We start from the raw sequence: 18,034 nt of genomic DNA on the forward strand, positions 1-18,034 counted from the left end.
TACAATCTTTTGTTCCGTATTATACCCGGGTCTCGACAAGGCATCATTTTTCGAAACACCTTTACTCATTGCACACACTTTGTAGTCTCAGCATCCTTTCTGTATTCTGCTCCAAAACTCACAACTGTGAGAAAGTTTTCTTTGATTTTTCACTGATGCTGCTGCTTTTTTGGAACTCTCTACGTACATCCTGTTTTCCTTCCATCTATAATCTGTCGCTATTCAGGAGAAAAGCAAACGGATCTTATTCTGTCCCTAATGCCCTCAACTTGTAGCGGCCTTCTGGCAATTTGTTGGACAAAATCCAGTAAAAAAAAGAAAGAACATGCACGCAAACAAAAACACCTGCAATTCCCTAGTGCCAAAATGTAAGATTGACCGACTGAAAAACACATCTTTTAAGAATAACATTCAAAATGTTAGCATACAATGTACGTGTGTATCTTGTTATGTTCAACCGCTTTATAAAATGTACAGTGTACAAAATACATGACATCCTGCAGTGTGTAATTAACAGTCCTGTGTAGTACATGTACAGGTACTGTACATACCTGGTTGTTTGGTTAATGTGCGTCATGCATTCTGATAAAGATCAAAGTGTTATTTTTACGGGCAGAAATTCATTTTCTTTTTTTTGCACAGATTTGCCGCAGGCACATTTTTAATGTGAAATCACCATTGATCCCACTGCAAATTGTATTTGAGCCCTGGGGCGTTGCGATTAAAAGATTTTCTTCCCCAAGTCTTGAGAATCCCACGATGCTGCAGAAAGACTGGAAGTTGCTCTTGTGTGTCTATTTTAAGAAGGTGTTCGGCCTTTTGAAAGAAGGAATTCTTTTGGTGTTTTCTTATTTTCATTAGAGACCTCTTGTTTGGATGATCATAAAAGGCAACTTGAATGAGAAGTGCACATCTGTTGTAATAGCCTCATGTACATGCACATGCACATTTTTGTATTGTTCTTAAGATAATAATAATAGTAATGTGGTACTTATAACGCTTTATACTGCCGGTAAGGTTTCAAAGGGCTTTACGATTATTGTCCCTGTTCATCAGGAATGAGACAATTTTTCTGCAGCAGCTTGAGATCAGCGCAGTTGATACTTCTGGGGTGGAGAGAGGCAATCGTAGTAAAGTGTCTTGCCCAAGAACACAAGCACTATGTTCCCCGTCAGGGTTCAAACCAACGTACCATGGCACATGAGTCAAACACCGTAACCATTGGACCGCAGCGTGTACACTTATGACCATGTCTGTTATTCAGCACTATTGGATATATGATCCGGGGTAGTACATGTAATTGCATCGTGAATTCAGGGATAGAGTCGAGTCCATCACAAGTCCCTGCACTTGTCATGGATTCGACTTACGGTACATCCCAAGTTGTGATGTACATTCACATACGTGTCCATGTACAGTGGAAAAGACACTGTTTATATAAGGGAGGGGGGTTATGCATGTGGCCTTACTTCCCTCCAATGGTAATGCTTGAATTTTCACCACATGGTTATTACACATACACCCTATTGACCAATGGATGGTTTCTCGTTTTTTCCCCTCTTTCTTTGTTCAGACACGGTCAGTCAGAACACGCCAAGGGTCATCGATGATTCAAGAGCAAGAAAGTTAGCAGCTGACCTTAAGAGATGTCCTTACTACGAAACATGTGCAATGTATGGTCTCAACGTAGACAGAGTCTTCCAAGATGGTGAGTTGTCATTTATCACCATGTGTGGTGAGTTCAGTCATCACATTTTTCATGAAAGGAACGCTCTCCTTGTACAATAATTTGTCTTTACTGTGGTACATTTGCTTGGCATCATCTATTTTTGGACAAAATCTTCCGAAATGACGAGTTGGCATTTATCACCATGTGTGGTGAGTTCAATCACCACATTTCCTTTGCTTTAAAAATAGTCACTTTTTTGTATATAGATCTGTGTCCTTACAGTGGTACATGTATGTATGTAATAGGGGCAAACTACAATGAGTTGAAAATGGTGAATTGGGAATTATCACTACATGTGGTGAATTGAATGTCCATATTTTGTTTATTTTGATTTTGATGGGATGGTTTCACTGTGAAATTCACTGGTAAAAATAAAATATCGGTAGAAAATACAACCTGCCGGTGGTAGGAAAGTCTCCATTTTACAATCATTAAATGAACACAAAAAAATGTCTGTATCAACAAAGATGCTGTTGTGCAGTTGCGTCAAGCTCGTATTGGTGTAAGCAAAAAAGTACACATGTCAGTAAAAACGTTAAACTGATATCGGTGGAATAAAATCTTTCCATCTTGCTACTGGCTGTGTGATGTGGATCAGCCTCACATTGTGTGAACAACAGACTGAAATGTGTATGAAGTAAATGAAACCACCACAAATTCTGTTAAGGATTTCTGTAGGTTCTCCAAATCCCACGGGCCCAATAGCCCATTGCTGGTGTATGACAAATAGGGGAGCCATTATCGACCAGCCATTGTGACAAGGAGCACAGAGGCGAGATTTGTTCAGTGGATTTTACTCCCAACCATCTGGGGGAAAGGTTTCCCAACCGAGGCTCTGTTGTGGTTTTTTTTTTGTGTGACAAGAATTTTTTCTACCGGTTTGTTAAAGCTAGGCCTAAAGGCAAGCTTTGCGGTGATGGAATGCGCATATTGCTTGTTGCAACAGAATATTCATTAAGGAAGAATTAGGTGGTTCTTTATTTCTCTTGTGTATAAAAACATGACGTGTTCAGGAGTGTGGCTACAAGATGTTTTGATACTCACTGAAGTTATAAATTAAAAGTATCAGCTGTACTAGTGGCGTTTAATTCATTCGGAAATTTTTATTTTAGTTGTACAGTACATTCAAAAGAAAGATTAGGCCAAAAAATAGAACAGTTTTGCTTCCGGTTACCTGACCGACCCTATTTTTAGGCTGCTACCCTAACAATTTTATCGGCAATTACAAAAAAAAAAGAAAAAAAGATTGAATAAATAAAAATAAAATTTTGTTGTCTTTTCTGTCTTCACAAAATACCTCTCAACAACCCTTTTGCATAAAAAAATGCTTGTATTTATTTGTTTTCTTACTTACATTCGCTTTTTTTCAAAAGAAACCTCCGTTATTTTTACAAATTCGCTTCGCGATATAGCTACTTCGCAATGCGATGTCACGGCGACTATAATCATGTGGTGACGACTGGTTCCCACCGCGCCGCGCAGGGGCCAATTTAGAAGACATGATGAAAATGCGGTAACCAGTCCATAGCTATGCGACCGATAGCACGCTAGCAGTGCAGGCCACTGTCAACTGGTCAGATTCGACATCGTAAAAATGCCAAGAAAATACCGATGGAGAAAGAACATTTTTGCAAGTTAATTTACAGAATTGATCTAGCTTGTCTGTGTATGTATTTTCTGGTTTTCAAGGGTTTCTTTTTGAGATCGCACTACTCGTATTTGGAGTGATACATGCTGCGTGTTTCCCAAAATTTTTGACCATAAAAACAGGTCTGTCGGCCCATGGTGGGCCGCTCGCCACACACGCACGCATCACACACGCACGCATCACACACCTCAGAGTTTTGGCCAGCTCCTCGCGTCTTGACTAGCGTTGTGCATATGGTGCGAACGACCTGAATTTTCCATTATTTTTTGAAATTATCGAACGTAAATATATTTACAATAAATAAAAGTAGTTTTTATTCACTCTTTGTTGCCATTTCGTGTATAGCTTTCGTAGTGCAATGGAAATAGTTCAGGCTAAAAACTTCGCATATAATTGAATACCCCATTAAATCTGCATAAAAAAAAATGGCCCAAAAAAAAAAAAATTCCGATCGACCGACCCTATTTTTTTAAAGGCATGTAATCGGAGGCAGAACAATTTTTTTTTTGGCCTTAGTTGTTGAATTAGAATAACAGACAGACATTCAATTCTCACTTTCTTCATTGAGATGTAATGCTCAAAGCCAATGTTATGTAAGAATGACGTTTTCATAATAATATTTTAATTAATCACTAAGGTTAGAGGGCCCAAAATTTCGGTCAGAGCAGTGTTGTACTGGTAGTTGTTTTTTTTTTACAAGTGTAGTCACAAGTAAAAAGGGATGGAGAATAACATAAGAGTGTCAGTGACACAGTTCACTTGAATAGGTTGTGATTTGAGCTGAGACTGGAGCACTTGCGAGGACTTGTGAGTGAGGAATTGTGAGTGACTTATGAGGACTTATGATAGACTTCTAAGGACATATGATGGACTTGTGAGTGACGTGTGAGGACTTGTGAGTGACTTATGAGGACTTGTTAGGACTTGCGATAGACTTCTAAGGACTTGTGATGGACTTGTGAGGATTTGTGAGGACTTGTGATAGACTTCTGATAGACTTCTAAGGACTTACAATGGACTTGTGAGGACATATGAGTAACTTGTGAGGATCTGTGGGTTCTTGTTATGACTTGTGTGTGACTTATGAGGACTTGTGAGAACTTAGGGGGACTTGTGGGGATGTGTTGGGACTTGTGAGGACTTGTTTGTGACTTGTGAGGATTTGTGATGGACTCAAATACAACACTGCCACACAGCCTTGGTCATTTGGATATGAAGTTTCCACTTTTTAAAAAGTTTGAAGGCATGGATTTCCAGTCAAGACAGAATTTTAATCAAAGGCAAAAAGATCCTACTCAAGCCCCTCTAACCTTCATGATTGGTCTACTTCAGGTCAGTCCAGTCAATAAAGCAGCTTACAGCTTTGTTTTCATTTATTAATGTTGTTTTCTTCATCTTTTATCCACAGCTGCTCAGATTATCCAAGAGCGCAAGCACCAACAGTTCCTGTCCCTGGGCCCTCTCTCCACCTCCAGTTCCTCCCTCCCAAGCACCCCCCACTCCGTCCGAAGCAACAACTTTGGCATTCCGGGCCCCTACCCCCAGGGCACCGCCAACGCCACGGCCCCTAGTACTAACCACTCCAACAGTGGGGCACCCCCTACCCCCACTGCGGGACGCAGAAACATGAGTGGGGGCAGCAGGGAGGGGAGTCGGGACTCGTCCCAGCCGAGCCCCAGCAGTACGCCCAACTTCACCCGCAAATCCCGACGGAAGTCCAACTTGTTTACGGTAAGGCACGTCCCTGCCATTATTGAATTCAGACCGAAGTAGCATGTTGGTACAACAAACAGAATCGGGTCCACAGAAGATTGTTCAGCATGGAAGTGTTCATTACAGTAACATCCTCATGGATTTACACAGACATTTCTGTTTTGTTGGTTGGGATAAACAACAACTATTCAAATTGTTTATCACTTGACTCCAGACTTGATGACTTGTAATAGAATAAGCCTCTGTACTGATGACATTACACTTTGTTTGCATGTGTGCTTTTCTATGAGGCTACAAAACCATGGTCCCCACTAGGCTCCCATAAGAAAGCACACATGTAAACTAAGCATGATGTCATCAGTACAGAGGCTTATTGAGACAACACTATTTGAACTCATCTTGTGGGACTTTTTAAAGGTATAGTCCATCATTTGTAATTTGTGCATTTTGTTTGTTTAACCCAACAAAGATGCTCAAAATCTAAAGAAGGGTGCTGAACAACTAACCTCATGAAGTTTCAGCTCAGCTAAAGCTGTATATTTCGAGAAAAACAACATTCTAGGATCTCGATTTCGAATCAAAAGTTGCTGAATCATGTTTTGAAATTGGCCTGAATTCAGCGTCCGAGAAACGTTCTCACTTAGCTGATTGCAGCTACGCAATGTCGCGCACTGATCCGACGTATTATAGAGAGCGTGCGCGCGCGTGCTTTGTGTCAATGCTTGAGCGCGCTTTGCCGAATTAAAAACGAACTACTAACGGAAATTTTCAACGGTGCGTCTTAAGACGCACCGTTGGAAATGCCTTCTTTCGTTGATTTCTTCAAAATGACAGCATGCCAGAAAGAATTATTTCACAGGGAGTTTAGTCCCCTTACTATCTTTCAACCAAGTATGTTTTTCAACAATAATCACGTCAGTTTCTCTTTGAATAGCTGCAAATGATGGCCTGTAGCTTTAATCAAACGCCCACATTTTTATTTCAACTTTACAGCAACCAGGAAAAGGCAAGCAGGCGGAAACCAAAAATGGAGCTGAGCCCGTCCCCCGCCCCTCGCATGGTATCGGTAGTGGCAGGAGTATCCCAATAATGCAGGTACGTCCATTAACTCTTTCCGTACAGCGAGCTTAAAATGGCGCCCCCTAGAGACAGCGAGCCAGTGTGTTAGCTGGAATGTCATTGATCATTGTTTTAATAACATCTTATTAAGGCAGTTAATTCTGTACTCAAAGAGTTAACTTTCACGCTCTTTTACACATGAGTATGAGTGAACTTTTTGTGTATTCATTGTTACTGAATTAAAATAGCAAAAGATGCCATCTAAGATGGCCGCTATGCATAAGGTCTATAGAGGGCGCTGTTATCTTTATTCGGGAAAACCGAGTGAGGGCACGTGCAACACTCGCTTACAGTCTGCTTGCTTCCAAACTCTGGCCCTGTGGGCATTTTGTGGTACAAAGTGTGAACAAAGAATTTTCTAACAAAAATTTCAACAATCACAAAAGAAGTGGGCAAGGATATCAGAGGAGCGTCAGTAATGATAATACCCAATGTCTGATTGTCATTTCAGCCTCCAAGATTATCATAAATGCTTCATACAGGTTCAGATAAGGGAAAAAATGTTGCAACCTGATGCCACTTCCGCGATTGTGTACAAAGTCTATGGAGAGTCAGGAAAATTTATAACAAAATTGGAAATGTCTCTCAGTCTCAGATTCATGTCTTTTCATCATTTTTTGCAATGGATGACATTCATTGAGATGATATATGAAGAAAAAAGCGGCGTCAGGTTGCAACATTTTTCCCAGATAAGCATTAAAAACTTTCATTCGTTCTTCAGTTTTTAAAATCCTTGAAGTTTCAGAGTATTCATGACCGAATATGTTCAATTTGCAAGTAGTTTGTCGCTATTGAATTCTTTGTTATTGTTCTTACCTCAGGGCCTTCTGTACAAGAGAAGTAGCAAATCCCTGAACAAAGAGTGGAAGAAGAAATACGTGACGCTATGCGACGACGGGAAGCTAACGTATCACCCAAGTCTGCACGTAAGTTTATTGTACAGATTCACCGTAAAATCTGATTTCACGTAAAGCAGTAAACATTTGATTCTCTGCTTAACCCTTATAGATAATTTGGTTTACAAAATTCCTCTGTCACAATAATTTTTGTGTATATTTTTCAGCATACTTTTGAGCCTCAGCAACAATTTCACAAAGGCAAGATGTAATTGCACAATACCTTGCGAGATTTTTACCTGGCCCAGCTCTTTTAAGGCTGCGCCTGAATGACTTGGCTATGGCTTGGAATAACACACGGTTCTATGGGAAGTAGCCGCAGCTGCTTCCACTAGCCATAGCCATTCAATTCAGAAACAGCCTACCAAGAGTTGGAATTCAAATGACATGTACAGCGTTCTCACATGCTTTTGCTCTTTAACTTTTCAACCCCACAGGACTACATGAACAACACACACGGCAAGGAGATCGTGCTAATGAACACCACCGTCAAAGTACCGGGCAGGAAGCCGCAGATTGTGCGCAGCAACCCCGGCGGGTCGCCCAGCAAGAGCGCCCCCGGGAGTAACGGAATCGCCAACAACATGCGCGCAATGACGATAACAGGTCAGACATGATTTTGATCAAATTGATCCAGTTTGACGAAAACAGTTTGATTAAGAACATCTTTGAACACTCTTGTCAACATTTTCAGAACTTTCAGATTGTGGAGATATTCAAACATGGAGTGCTGAATGATAACAATGTTTTGAGAATGGGGGAGAGTCTATATTGCCCACTCTCTAATTCTGTAAAAAAAACTAGTGCACTGTTAAGAAAACAGTTACATTTGGTTGAAAATCCAGGGTGGTTTTGGGCAGTTTGAGGGATGGAAAGCAGAAATGTCAGGGTGCATTGAGCATTAATGGATTGTGGCTGTATCCCCCAAGATTTACTCACCATTCAGTTTTCTATACTTCAAGCATTCTTAGCAACAAAAAGCAAAGAAAATATAACAAAACGCTACTTTTTATTTCAAGTTAACAACCAGTTTTGCATGGAACTTGGTTGCTTAAACTACAAAAAAGCACACAGAGGACGTCATGAAATCTTAAAAACGTGCAAGATTTTTCTCAATTTTTTTTACAATTTGTACCTTTCTTTTTCTCAGGGGGAAGCACGCATGCCAATCAGGCAGCGTTTGCAAAAGACGGCGGCGTCAACTTCCACTCGTTCAAGGAGCGCCAGGAGATCAACGCTAAGTCCACTTCCCTGCCGCGGGACGCCATGCTGGACTCCGTGGTCATATCTAACTCCTCCGTTACTCCAGGTCAGTCCAGCCAGACCCTTTATCCACAAAATCTCTTCCACAAAGTTGACATTTACAGCTCGTAGTTATTCTCTCTTGAATTTTAACGAGGTTAAACAAAAGAACTTGACCAGAGCAGGGTGTTTCTTCAAAGTATCTCTGTTTTTCAAAATTCCGATAATGGGCGATTTTGTCGTTACGAAAGGAAGTGTAATGTCCATGACAGAGACAATGAACCACAACAACTAATCAGTGATTCAGAGAAATGATCCAAAACTCCTAGTCTGTAATTCCTTGACCATTACTAGACGATAGATACATGTATCAGATTTGAAAAAGACATTTTCAGGTTTATTCACTGAGATCTAACAAGCTCGTTACGGTCATTTACTAGTACATAACGCTGAAATTGCCCAAATGCAAAGGATTTGGTAGCTTGATTTTAATTCCCCAGAAACAAAATTCTTCCTTTTCGTGATAAACTTTTGATGTTAGTCCTTACTTAATATGTAAACTTAATTCTGTTTCCAATTTGACAATGCTAATGTATTTGACATGAAAAGTGCAGTTGAGAGACCTTGGAAGGTCGTTTGTTTTAGCTTGGCCACAAAAATGCACTTTCCAACTGTTGTTATTTTATGTGGAGAGGATACTCAAGCCACATCAGTATGTTCTGTGTCCATTTCCTTCCCCCCCAAAAAAAATAACAGCAAATTTTATGCTTCACCTAACAAGTTTTATTCTGTTCTAAACCTTTCCTTCCTTCCCTTTTATTTTTGACGATGTCTTTCTTTTTTTGTTAAATTATATTATTTCTGTGTCTCGGGAACAATGCATAAATTCCCCGACTTTGTGGATGCGTGCATTGTTTATCCTCAGTGCTGCAGTGTTTAAGCTTTGAAAATGTTTCGAAACAATTCATTTCAGACATCTGAATACTGACAAAAACAAAACAAAACAACAAAATATTTTTTAAAAGTAGAAATGCTGTCCCAAAATTCCTGTTCATTTTGCTTGAAAAAAAAAAATGTGGCACATAACATAAACCTAATAGCATTATTGAATTTAACCAGGATTTCATGTTATTTTTTTTTTATTAAACATGCCCTTTTGTCAAAATTTGCAATGGGAAACGGGGCTTGCAAAGCAGGGCTAAAACTCTGCCAAATTGTTTCTCAGGACTTGGGAAAAAAAAATTACGGCCTTACTAAGAGATTGGAACTAGTGATTGTGTGGTAACTTTAAGCCACCCAACCTGATGGCAGAAGTTGTGTACACAATGGCAAACCTGAACAAGCATTACATTCACTGAGTGGACTTCCGAACAAAAGATGTCCACATTAACCAGGTAGCAGCGACGTTGTGTGGACTTGCCCACGTCCACACAAGGTTTCCCCCTCTCTGGAAAACAGGTTTAGAGGCATTTTTGGGTTAGGTTTATCTGCAGCAAAATGAAGAGAAACACTAAAGGGAATCATAGAAAAAAATTGGGTTGAAAGAGTTTTCACAGTTTGAGAATAATGACTTTTTTCCCACTGGTTTTTCTTAACTACACGAAAACAAAGGAGTTTCCACACTAGGTATGTAAAACAAACATGGGTGAGTTCAAGTGGGCTTTGATATTTAGAGACTTCACAAACCAGAGAGCTTTTCAGTGGAATCTGTGTGAAATTCCCGGAAGCTGAGAAGATATTTGTGCTGTTCTTGTAATGAAAGAAATATTATGTTGTGCAGATCGAATGATTGTAAATGCATGTAACCAGTGTTTTTCCTCCTCAAGTCGAGCAGTGGATGAAACCTGTCGATGAACTAGTTTTGTTCATGAGATTGAATTTGAAAATGTTCACATTGAAGTAAATGATTTTGTTCCGTTCTTGTTCTCGCATGTGGTTTTGGGTATCCTCTCGACATGTTTTCCCATTTTTCGGTAAGACATACTCCCACACTTTTTTTGCACTGCTTTCCTGCCGTACGTTTGCATCTTGCCTGGAGTGACACAGCATGCGGTGTTCGGTTTGAAAGGTTTTTGATTTTCGTTTTCTCTTCTTTGAGAAAAAACAACTGATTGTTGGACGACAAAATTGATTTGAAGTTTGTGTGAGCACTCGGGCATGCGTTGGACAATTTGAAACCATTTCTGGATTTCCGCAGTTAAATCGAATTTTAATTGCCATACAGATTCATAGCACATGTACATGTACATTGAACAATTTTTTCAGCACGTTCAACAGCTGACCGATGATGTTATTTTCAACAGCTGTTATGGAAATTAACGGGCCCAGCATATGGCACTAGTTGTAAACGGGAATCAATGCATTAATTAAATGGATAAATTCAAGGGCAGCTCAAGCAGAAAATAACATTTTATTACTGGATATCAAATTAGATTTTGACATTAAATTAGATTATGTAAATAAATCCACGCCTAAAATACGACACAATTTGGTTTTTCTATTGACGTAATTTGTCCTTATGTTACAATCGGGGGAAAAATAATCAAATTTGCTAAATTTTTAGACGAATAGAACGATTGTGATGATGCATTTGATAAATTATCCAACATGAATTTGAGTTTCAGGAACTCAAGTTCAATAATTACCCCTTTTTGTTTGTCATGCTATTTATATGGTACATGTAAATGTCTACAGTGATTAATATGTTATATACTAACATTTGATTAACTGCATTGTGTGGATTGACGTGCATCAAGATTGGACAACTATGAAAATTGCATCCCCCAAAAAATTAAAATTAAAAAAAATATAAAGAAGAAAAAAAAATCCTGAAATAATGGTCAAATGTCATGTCATTAGAACTGCGAAGCAGAAAAATGAACATAACTGTATTGTTATCATTTTAATTAAGAACGGCTCCGAGGCAGTTAACGCATCACATGCGAATAGGTTTTTATACTTTTTGACATTTTTTCTCTGCTGTGTATTTTGGCAACAAAAGGAGCTGTATGCGTATGCTTTACCCAAACGCCCACAGATCTTGCAAAATCTAACTGAGTTCTTGGAGGATTTTTGCTGGACTGAAAAAGGTTTAAAAGCCCAGACCCTGATACTTTACAAAAAAAAGCTTAATAGATTTTGTTGAATCAGGACAGTTCCAAGAAAAAAAATGCCTTGGATGTGAGGGGTTACATGAAATCTTTGATAATTTTTTTGAGTTGGTTTTTCTCACTTTTTGCAGGTATTTCCAACGGCATGGATGCGCCTATGGCCTTCCCTCAAATGGGTAACCTGGTAGGCGGCAAGGAGTCATCAAAGAAGAAGCATCGACGAATGAGAAGCTCTGGAGGAGGCAAGAATCTAGACACGTCCAATCAGCAGGAAGGTTAGTGGCTGGAGACATTTGAAACTGTCCAATCGGGTACCCTGTACTTAAATGACAATTTTGTATAAAATTCTTTTTAAACAAATTACATGTAAGTTTGCGTTGAGTCACTTTTGGGCTGATGTGAACTCTGACTGGATTAGGCTTCAAATCAACTCTTCAGACTAGAAATTGTTTAGTATTTGGCCAACTGGTATCCATTTTTACACAGTACTAAATAATTAAGATCAAAGTGTTCCTGAAAAAAAAGAGGGTATTTTATACATACTAGTTTACTATTTATCGATTTTTGATATAACGTTGGAGCAGTTTTATCTATGGAAAGCTTTGGACAAATTTTGACTTGATGAAGAAATGACTTTGCATTCTTCTTGCTTTAGAATTTGTTTATTTATTTACTTTTTTTTTTTCCTTCAGATACCGATGAGTATGAGTTTGTGATTGTCTCACTGGACAACAGGCAATGGCATTTTGAAGTCTCGTCAGCTGAGGTGAGTCAAAACGGGCCAAAAACAGACTGATATCTGAATTCACTTTCACTTGGACCTGGTCCGTAGAGCTGCTCAATAAGACAGAAAATGGTACTTAGCAAAGATCTGAGCTCAGCAAGTCAAAGAAATTGGCTGGAGAACACCCCCCCCCCCCCTTGAAAAAAAAAGAAGAACCGACTCAAATTTGACCCTCTGTAGCTCAAAAAAGGTACACATTTAAGACGCTGAAAAACGAGCCTCTTCTGATTTTAATGAACCAAACAAAAATTGTGAATTTCCTTCTCCATTTTCAGGAACGTGACGTATGGGTGACCGCGATCGAGCAACAAATTCTTGCCTGTCTGCAAGCCAACGTGAGTGCCAAGGGGCTGATGACCAACGTGGAACGGTCGGCCGCGGTGGAAGCCATCCGGAAAGTCCGGGGAAACAACCAGTGTGTGGACTGTGGAGTACCGAGTAAGTATTGACGACAACGGACAGAGTTGGCGGGGGTTAGGAGGGGGCAAGAGTCAGTGAGGTGAGGGGAGTGATTATGTTTCATGCGATGTTTCAGGAAGAAATGGAGTGAAGATGGAAATATGCAACCCAGCCCAACAAAATGAGTCGCAATTCGCCAGAGCTACTTGTGAGCAATTGGCCTTTTAATAGAATCTTAACCAAAGGCAGAAATCGGTTAGAGCATTCAACCTTTTTCATCCAAATAATACCTGTATGGGATCCGTGCGCCAACGAAAGAGGGCGCCCTTTTACCTAGCAACAATGTCCCATGGGCGGGACATTTAGCTGGTTGACGCGCACCGTTGCTTGTGTGTGATGCACGTACACCAGGGGATTTGTACTATATACACGCAGTGGTACAGTCGCGTGTCACGGCAAAATTGCAGTCAGGCAAGATGGCGTCGGTCGGTCACCCCCAACTGTACTTTCTTTGCCGGTGAGGGGGTACTCGTGAACAGAGCGGATAGACTAATTCAGTGGACAAAATTAGAAGCCATTTTTTACGTGCAACCAGGCTCGTGCTCAGGTGGTATGCACACACTTTGGGCTCCTTAGACCAGTAGTGTTACCAATGACACGTGTCACATTTTGATGAGTTGGAATAAGGAACTAGCTCATTGGATAACTTTCTCACACACATTTACACTTTCAGACCCTGATTGGTCCAGTTTAAACCTCGGAGCGATAATCTGCATCGAGTGTTCCGGAATCCACAGAAATCTAGGTTCCCACGTATCCAGAGTGAGGTCTTTACAACTGGACGAGTGGCCGTAAGTACCAGACAAATGTCATGCTAAAAGAATCGAGCATCTTTTATTTTGCTTTCACATTCTTCTCTTTGAAAAGCTGGTATCATTTTTAAAACTCCGTTGAAGAACGCCTTTGCAATTTCACCCTCGTTCATGTTTCATGTCTCATTTGGCTTGCAGACCCGAGCTGACCGCAGTCATGCTGTCCATCGGCAACGCAACCGCCAACAGTGTGTGGGAAGGATCGCTAAGGAACCGGACCAGGCCGGCCGCGACCGCCTGCCGGGAGGAGAAGGAGAAATGGATACGGGCCAAGTACGAGAAGAAAGAATTTGCAGCTCCGCCGCCGTTTACTGACAGACCGCTTGGAGTGGTGAGTTGATTGTGCTTAAAAATCATACATAGTGATATAAGTAACTTTGGCAAAGGGTAAAACCAAATGGTGTGAATGGTAAGACGTCTGCACTAGTAAGCAGGAGGCCGTGGGTTCAAGTCCCACCCGAGCAAGGTTGTAATTTTGTTTTTGTTTTAGGCTCTAGGAAAGAACTCAGCAAACAGTGCTTAGAAAATTAAGTCAGTGCCGGGCAAAATTCATAAATACTTGAGACAGTTTACCCATTCCTATTGGTCGAGAGCCTGTCACGCGGGTGGTCTTAAACCGCCGTTTAAAATCAACGATGTTTGAAATTGTTCCCGAGACGACCGGGTGCTTGAGAACAATTTGATATGATCTCCATATAAGGAGAATGAGACATTTAGCACAACCACACATGTGACACGCATCATGGAAGTGGCCTGAACATTGACAAAACATCTTGCCAGTTTAAAAAAAAAAATTCCAAAAAGGTATTTATGAATGGGAATAATAGTGCTGGAGGGCAGTTTTAGATATCTGGTTTACAACCGATAAGGGGCTGATCGCCGATTATTTAGAATTTGTTTTAAATATGTCTGTGATTTACAGCAACTGATGGAAGCGGTGATCAAGGAGGACGTACGGTCGGTCATACTGGTACTCATCCATGCCAGCCAAGATGACGTCAATTATCATTACGGGGAAGGTGACGGCCGGTCAGCGCTACACCTCAGCTGTGCCATGGGCAACGTGGTCATCGCTCAGCTACTAGTCTGGGTGAGTCAGAGGAGTATGACGCCGGTTGCAGTGTCGTGCTGTGACTCTAGTCAACTCATTTTGCTGATTTTGCTTTGACTGAACTTTCAGAACAACTGCAACTGTATGTTTCAACACTGTCGCTCTCAGCTGTTTCAATTGTTGAACTTTTCACGTACTTAATTAAAATCTGCGAAACAGTTTCGAAACGCCTAACTGAAACATGATGTGAGAAAAGTAGGCTACAGTTACTTTTCATTTTTGGGAGAGAAAAAGTCCGCACCACTGTTTTTGATTTGCGTAAGCAAATTTAGATGAAAATAAAAATTTCCCACCTTTACTCACCAAGAGAAGTGTGTTGTAATTTTCAAGTCTTTCCGTTTATTCTGTCCCAGTACAACGCGGACGTCAAAGCCGTGGATGCCGACGGCAGGACGGCCCTCGCGTACGCCCGCAGCGTCGGAGCCGACGAATGCATTAAAGTCATGCTTGCCAACGGTTGCCCGGACGACGGGGGCGGGGACATGAACATCAACAACAGCGCCCTGCGGAGGTCACACGGGAGAGGCACTCCCAACAAGTTAGCGTCCAGCGTCATCTGATATCGACGAAGACGTCTGCATGTGTTTATGTGTGTGTGTGTTTATCATGAATTGCTTTTCAAAGCTCAGGGTGATTTCCTTTCGGTATTTTGCCACCACGAGTGAACGTTTCTCACGCAGTTGGCACTTCTGAAGAACAGATATCCTCGACCCCGTTGTTATTTTTTGGGGGCTGGAAATCTAACTTGTAGAACAAAGGTCACCAAGTTGCGGGCTGTATGCCATTAATGCCCATTTGTGGTGAATATGCAAACAAGGGGCACTTTGGAAAACTGGAAGGTGTTTCATGTTGTGCTTGCTAATGTTTTGGGTGCACTCCATGCGAACAGTCGCATACGTACGAGTCTACTCACGAAGTGGGACTGTGACGCCCTTTAGCGCCCTCGCCTGTCGTACTCGTGTGTGCAATTGCTACCAAATTTTACGTCACGCAAAATACGCAGCAAAAGTTTGCGTATTCGAAATATCAACCTTTGCAAATTCGCAACATGAAAATTTGCTATGCTTCATTCACAACCTCTGACAAGTGATAGAAGTCGAGATCTTTTAAACCCACCATCTTGTCTAATTGGTCAGCATTTTCGTTCTTAAATCTACAACTCATCTGTCTTTGTTTGTCTGTTAACTTTCGAAAAGGTTTCTTGGCGGGACATTTTCTTCCTGACGTAAAAACCACGGTCAATTGCCAATAAAATACATCGTCGAGTTTATAGAGCAATGCTACAAAATTGTGTCAAACTTTGTTTTTGTATTTGTTTTTATTTATCTTGTTTCTCACGATTTTATTTATTCTGTGGAGTCGTATCTTAAATAATGCCATTATACTCTCGGTGTCAAAGTTGAGGAAACGCGACGGAAATACTTATGCATCGAATAAAAAGATCTGAACTCGTTTCACCATATTATGCCTCTAACCTCATCTCGATCACACAAGTTTTGTAAATGTATTAAGAAAGTACTCACAGTTACAACAACAAAAAAAATCAGGTTTTCTAGGATAGAAAACGGGTCATTTGACAGCACTTCAGAATTTAGTTGATCTAAATTAACATTTTTAGCATATTTTGTAGGTTTTCCTTCTTCAGAAATTGATTAAATGTTGATATTTTTCTGGCCGAAAAGCAAGTGAATTTTTTTTATCACGGGATCCCACAAATTGGAAAAAATGAATAATAATGTATTTCAGCTCTAACTTGAAGTGATTAATAGCATACATGTAATTTTCCCCAACCAAACCCTTTTCAGTCAATCCCCATTTCTTTGATGATAGTCCAATTCCCTTCATGACTGTAACCAAACCATGTCCTACCTTTCGCTTCAGTAAAATACCATTCATATTACCGTCATAAAACATTGTGAATTGGAAACATGTTCAAGTTTTTTCCAAATGTTTTTTTTATCGTCATAAAACTGTGTGAATTGGGAACTTGTCTGAGTTTTGCCCAAATCGTGTTTCTGTTTTAGATATCTCTGACTAAAAAAAGTATTATTTGTTAAAAAAAATAATAAAAATGGCAAAGATGGTTTCAGAAGATTGCGAGAACAATGCTTAAAAGCGATTCGACAACATTAAGGTACTTGGAGCTATGAGCTCTAAATTTAAAATGTGAAAGTAAATATGTTATATATGAAACAAAAATGTATTATAATATTGACTGTACAGAGAATGCTATCTATGTGGTATATATACTTCGAACTAATGATAACGTGATAAACTGTACAAATACAAATGTCGCATGATAATTATCAAGTATTAAAGTAATGTGACTGTTACATGATTTTTTTTTTCTTCTGATGTGACTGTGATCACATGATTGTGTAGTGTCTCATGTGACTGTGTCATGTGACTGGAATCACATGACTCCAATTGAAGATGGTGCTGTAGTGTAAAAGCCATCTCGTGCAATGGTCTGTAGACCAAACTAAACGGCAGTGATTTTTGTACAGATCAGTAGATTTTGAGTCCACTGCCAGACTTAAATCGACCGAAAGGTATTTTTTAACATTGTTAACCACTGTTTGCAGTAGTAATTACAAAAGTATTTATTTTTTTGAAATCTTTTTTGTTGTTGGACAAAGTGGATTATCCACATGGGCAATGCAACTGTATACATGTAATCATACAATTCACAGTGTACAATTTACAAAAAAAATATCATTTAAAATCTTGTCTTGATATTCATTTCAATTGGGTTTTTTTTTCATGAAATTCAACGAGCAAAATACAAGTGTGTGTTTGGATTGGGCACTTTAAAGAATTTCAAGTGAGCGATCGGTCGCGTTTAAAAAAAAATACAGTACGTCTACGTGGTGGTGTGGATTTTTAAAAAAAAAAAATTTCAGCGTGTCGAATGTAAAACCAGTGGTGACCTTGCACACTTAATAATTATGCCTCAAATTTACTTCACAAATCCTTGTGAAACCCTTTTTTTTTTTTAAAAAAACAAGTGCAGAAGAAAAACCTTTATATGACATTGTTTTTTTCAAAAGTCTCAAATGGTCATGCCAAGACTTTTCAGCTAAGAGATACCAGCTTTAAAGGTATAGTCCATCATTTGTAATTTGTGCATTTTGTTCGTTTGAAGCAACAAAAGTGCTCAATATCTAAAGAAGGGTGCTGAACAACTAACCTGATGAAGTTTCAGCTCAGCTTCAGCTGTATATTTTGAGGAAAAACAACATTCTAGGATCTCGATTTCAAATCAAAAGTTGCTGAATCGTGTTTTGAATTCGGCCTGAATTCAGCGTCCGAGACACGTTCTCACTGAGCCGATTGCAGCTACGCAATGATCCGACGAATTATAGCAACCGCGTGTGCGTCATGCCAATGCTTGCGCGCGCTTCGCCAAAT

At 39.9% G+C, this 18,034-nt stretch overlaps 1 protein-coding gene across 1 annotated transcript in view; it reads left to right on the forward strand.

Moving 5' to 3' along the window:
- The window catches only part of LOC119720404 (arf-GAP with GTPase, ANK repeat and PH domain-containing protein 1-like), a 41,055-nt gene extending 23,439 nt beyond the window's left edge, over positions 1 to 17,616 (forward strand). Inside the window, exons 5-17 of the mRNA XM_038190068.1 lie at positions 1,574 to 1,708; positions 4,786 to 5,108; positions 6,084 to 6,185; positions 7,031 to 7,135; positions 7,543 to 7,711; positions 8,256 to 8,414; positions 11,589 to 11,732; positions 12,150 to 12,223; positions 12,517 to 12,679; positions 13,374 to 13,491; positions 13,651 to 13,843; positions 14,435 to 14,602; positions 14,977 to 17,616. Of these exons, the coding sequence (XP_038045996.1) occupies positions 1,574 to 1,708; positions 4,786 to 5,108; positions 6,084 to 6,185; positions 7,031 to 7,135; positions 7,543 to 7,711; positions 8,256 to 8,414; positions 11,589 to 11,732; positions 12,150 to 12,223; positions 12,517 to 12,679; positions 13,374 to 13,491; positions 13,651 to 13,843; positions 14,435 to 14,602; positions 14,977 to 15,183 (2,060 nt within the window). The 3' untranslated portion in view covers positions 15,184 to 17,616. The remainder of the gene's footprint in view (positions 1 to 1,573; positions 1,709 to 4,785; positions 5,109 to 6,083; positions 6,186 to 7,030; positions 7,136 to 7,542; positions 7,712 to 8,255; positions 8,415 to 11,588; positions 11,733 to 12,149; positions 12,224 to 12,516; positions 12,680 to 13,373; positions 13,492 to 13,650; positions 13,844 to 14,434; positions 14,603 to 14,976) is intronic.
- The last annotated feature ends 418 nt before the right edge of the window (positions 17,617 to 18,034 follow it).

This window comes from Patiria miniata, unplaced genomic scaffold, assembly GCF_015706575.1.
Source record: "Patiria miniata isolate m_02_andy unplaced genomic scaffold, ASM1570657v1 HiC_scaffold_9, whole genome shotgun sequence".
In the NCBI taxonomy this organism is placed as follows: Eukaryota; Metazoa; Echinodermata; class Asteroidea; order Valvatida; family Asterinidae; genus Patiria; species Patiria miniata.